Source organism: Arachis ipaensis, chromosome B09 (assembly GCF_000816755.2).
Source record: "Arachis ipaensis cultivar K30076 chromosome B09, Araip1.1, whole genome shotgun sequence".
Classification (NCBI taxonomy): domain Eukaryota; kingdom Viridiplantae; phylum Streptophyta; class Magnoliopsida; order Fabales; family Fabaceae; genus Arachis; species Arachis ipaensis.
The window spans coordinates 10,258,455-10,262,368 of NC_029793.2; the positions used below are offsets into that span (position 1 = coordinate 10,258,455).

Here is a 3,914-nt window from a genome sequence, read left to right on the forward strand (position 1 = left end):
CTAGTGGATTAATGAATCCTGTGTAGGCAAGGTGGGAAGTTGGACCTAATTTATAAACATGCGAAACATGTGGCATTTATTAAGGTGGGAAGGTGGATTAAACCATAAGAGGGGAAGTGAACATAAAGCATGATTTTATTTTTTTTTTCCCAAAAAAAGGGTGTCTAAGGTTGTGCATGGTAAGTGTTTCAGGACAAAAAATTATAGAGAAAAGAAAGAAAAGCTGTATATTTGTTCCCTATCATATTGTCCCTTGCTTTTGGGTAGATAGACAATTCGGCAAATTTTGTCCTAGGTCAAAGACTTTTTCTCTCTTTCTGTATGTTGCATCCTCTAAACGAATTTGTGTCTCTAATAACTCTGGATTTTTGTCCTAAGACAATTAGTTAATGGGGTTGGAGAGAATAGAGATGATGTCTTGAATGCCTTCAGTCATCCTTATTTCTCCCTTTTCTGCATACCATTTTCTAAATAAATATGTACATTCTGCTACTATATCACACTGATATCAGCTGCAGAGGATAAATAATACAGTATACTAGCATTTCATTGAGTAATCTGATGATTCTGATCCAATCTCTATCAGTCTATCTGATACATCTTTTTATTCACCTGCGAGTTTAACAGCTAAAGTACTTCATGATGGTCATTCAGATGGGTCTTATTCAAATAGATATTCTTCAATTTCTCTTTGGCTCTAGCTCTCCCTATATATAGTGCCGAAAAGTTCTGTTTAAAAGTTTGTGCTGGTCTTTAATTGACGTGTTGAGAGATTGAAAAGCTATGCTTTATACATAAATCTTTTGTTTGTTTTTCTTGTGTAGAGGAACTCTCATAATATTATTGTTCTTGTCATCTTAATGAAATTCTTCTTTTAACCACCCTCCCCCCCAACAAAAAAAAAAGGAATATATCAATTTAAAAATATTACGTTTGGATTAATCTGATTAATGGCTTGAACTGCTTCAGTGATTAAGTTATGGAGGTCATGGAGTTGGACTCTAATTTTGGTGTTGTCTATTATGACATTTCAGGAATAGAAGGTCCCAGATGGAGCATAATAAGGTACATTTAAGTGATTCAAATATAATGGGGACCTTTTTTTTTCTTTCCGGTATTGTCCCGTTTGTGTATCATGCAACTTTTATCCATCACTTCATGAGCCATCCAGAATAAAGTGCCAAAAGAAATGCATCATCTTGTAGAATGCATTTGCACTTGGCCATGGATAATTATAGTTCGAATGTTGTAATTCAAATTCAAGTTGTGCTATTCTTCTCTGAGAGGGGATAGACCTCAGCTATGCCAACTATAATGGAAAATAAATTATTAGAGGTTTAGCATCTATTTGGTCATTTAGTGGAAAGCTCATAATCTTTTTTGAGGGATTTCTCTTCCAGATTTTAAGAGATTGGGTAGCTTCGTTTTGTTGATGATTTTTTAAAACTTGTATGAGTATAGAGGATCTCTTCATTTTTTTCCCGCTCTTAATAAAATGTTATATAATTAAAGAGTTTTAACCATAAGAAACGTCATTCTATGGGGATAATGTGTAACTAAAACTTCTTCCTTTGGAAAACTCAAATTCTGCTTCTGTCACTTATACTGTTATAGCCTTTCTTTTTTTCATATTGTTACTAGTTGGCTCCAAAACTTGGATCTAATAGTGTGAGATTGTTGGAATCTATAACATTTGCAATATTGTTCACTATCTTTTTTTCTCTACCAATCCTATCTCTGACAATTTAATTCAATGCAGGAGCATAATTTTGTGAGAAACAACCAGTCTGATACATGGGAGAAAGTCAGCCTTATTCGGGATAAATTTGAGTATGACAGAGAGAAAAGAATGAGAGAAAAAGGTTAGTTAAGTTTCTAGCTGGTTATACTCTAATTCATGCAACCCCTCAAATTCTAGTAGTCACTGCATACAACTTTTCTCATTGGACATTCTTGGCGAAATTCTTCAAAATGGCCAATGCACTTCATAACAGCTGGAGTTTCAAGGCACTTAAATTTTTTAAAACCAAGAACCAAGTTAGAGCCATACTTAAGTTGATTGTAGTAGAAGTAACTCGTAAGCAAACAGGCTCCGTTAGTTAACAGTTGAATGCTTGATTGTATTTTATAGCATTCTTAGAAAGCAAAAAGAATTTATAAATTTCAATATCTTAAAGCAGTAGAGTTAACTTATTGAGATTATGTGGTAAGGGAGCTTTAAGTCAACATCAATGTCAAGATATATAATTCACCTGTTCACTGTGACTTCAGTTTCTGCTTATAAGTTCACTTCCTACTAACTCAAGCCTTAAACTTTTTGATCCAGGCATTGACATAAAAGAAGAGTTTATTGTTATTCACTTGTTTTATGAGTTGCATGAAGCTTATGTTCAAGAACATCTCTGAATCATACTGCGCTCTGTTTTAATGAGTGATTTTGTTCTGCGTGCTCGACTAACTATTTTTGTTCTTCAACAAAACTAATTCAGTCAGTTTTCATTGATCCCATTGACTTCTTTTTGCAGCATTTGCTCCCATGCATGGGGCTGGAACCATGTCTGACTTCCGCGATTCACATTCCTGGAACAAACATGATTCAGACTCCTGGAACCAACCACTAAACACTGATCGATATTTTGGCCAAACAGAAAGAAGAGAAGAATAAATGAAAATTCATTCGCCATCAAGGCACGAAACCGGATATTTTTTCCATGCATTCCCCCTCGGTGTTAATAGCTGTATCTGCTGCCAATATGACTACACCCAGTGATTCCATGAGAAATAGTTAAAAATGCCTTAACAGGAGGAGAATGTATCACATGGATGTTTATTTATGGTTTAAAACTCCATTGCTATGGCAGGAGCTTGTTTTTCTGAACCGAGGATATCATCATGTATCAATTACTTTTTCCCTGACCCTAATATTGCCCTTTGGACTGATGAGATATTGTATCTTACCAACTTTTTGATCTGTATATATCTTTATTTTCATGTGGTGTGATGGTTTTAATTGATGTCATCTTAGTAGCATCATGCGTCTTCAGCAACGTCAGAAACTTGTTAGTCAGCCCTCTCATTAGTTGGAAGAATGGATACGGACGAAGGTGGTTGGTATTGGAAATTTAAGAGACTTATTTGATTGATTGATAAGTTAAGCGACCAATTTAACAATCAAGTATTCAAGTGAAATTTGAGCCGTTATTTTGACAATTTACTACAAAAAAAATATGGGATTACATTAACAAAACTGTTTTTTTACGGGTAGAGTGAATACCAAAAAAAAGCTAAAAAAATTTGGAATTGTTAATCGGTAAAATAATGTTTGTCTTTATGTAAAATGAATGTTCAATATATTCACTGGTTTTTTTATTATGATTTTCCTTGACAGTTGTGATGTGTATGTTTTTTGGATTTTGGTAGGCTATGATCTTTTTCAGGTACATTAAAAAACACTTTGAGAGTTAAACTTCACAATAGGAAGATAGAAAGGTTCACAATCGAAAGATAAGAAGGAGGTGTACAAGAAATGCTTGGTGTGTTTTTTTGCAATTATCTAAAAAGTCTTAATGAAAATGAATAGAAAGATATTCCAAAACAAGGATATCCAAAAACAAGGTTGAAAATATATATTAATATTAATATTTCAGAACAAGGATATTTTACGAGTAATTATCCAAATTAGTCCTGAAGTTTTTGAAATCGAACACTTTAGTTTCTCAAGTTTTAAAATACACAACAATTCTCAACGTTACTTCTATTAGACAATATAATTCTTAGTCACTAATGATAACTGCTGATTTGGAACGTTCACTCATATACGTGGTCATTAAGTGTCCACGTGTGCAAATTAGACCGTTCTCAATGTGAAGTACAAAGTAGTTCCCGAAAAAATTGAAAAATATCAAAACAGTCCC

The 3,914-nt window shown here is 33.6% G+C and overlaps 1 protein-coding gene across 1 annotated transcript in view; it reads left to right on the top strand.

Moving 5' to 3' along the window:
* LOC107619108 overlaps positions 1-2,991 on the top strand; it is a 4,719-nt gene extending 1,728 nt beyond the window's left edge. Inside the window, exons 3-5 of the mRNA XM_016321326.2 lie at positions 1,035-1,065; positions 1,760-1,862; positions 2,526-2,991. Coding sequence (XP_016176812.1) covers positions 1,035-1,065; positions 1,760-1,862; positions 2,526-2,665 — 274 coding nt within the window. The 3' untranslated portion in view covers positions 2,666-2,991. The remainder of the gene's footprint in view (positions 1-1,034; positions 1,066-1,759; positions 1,863-2,525) is intronic.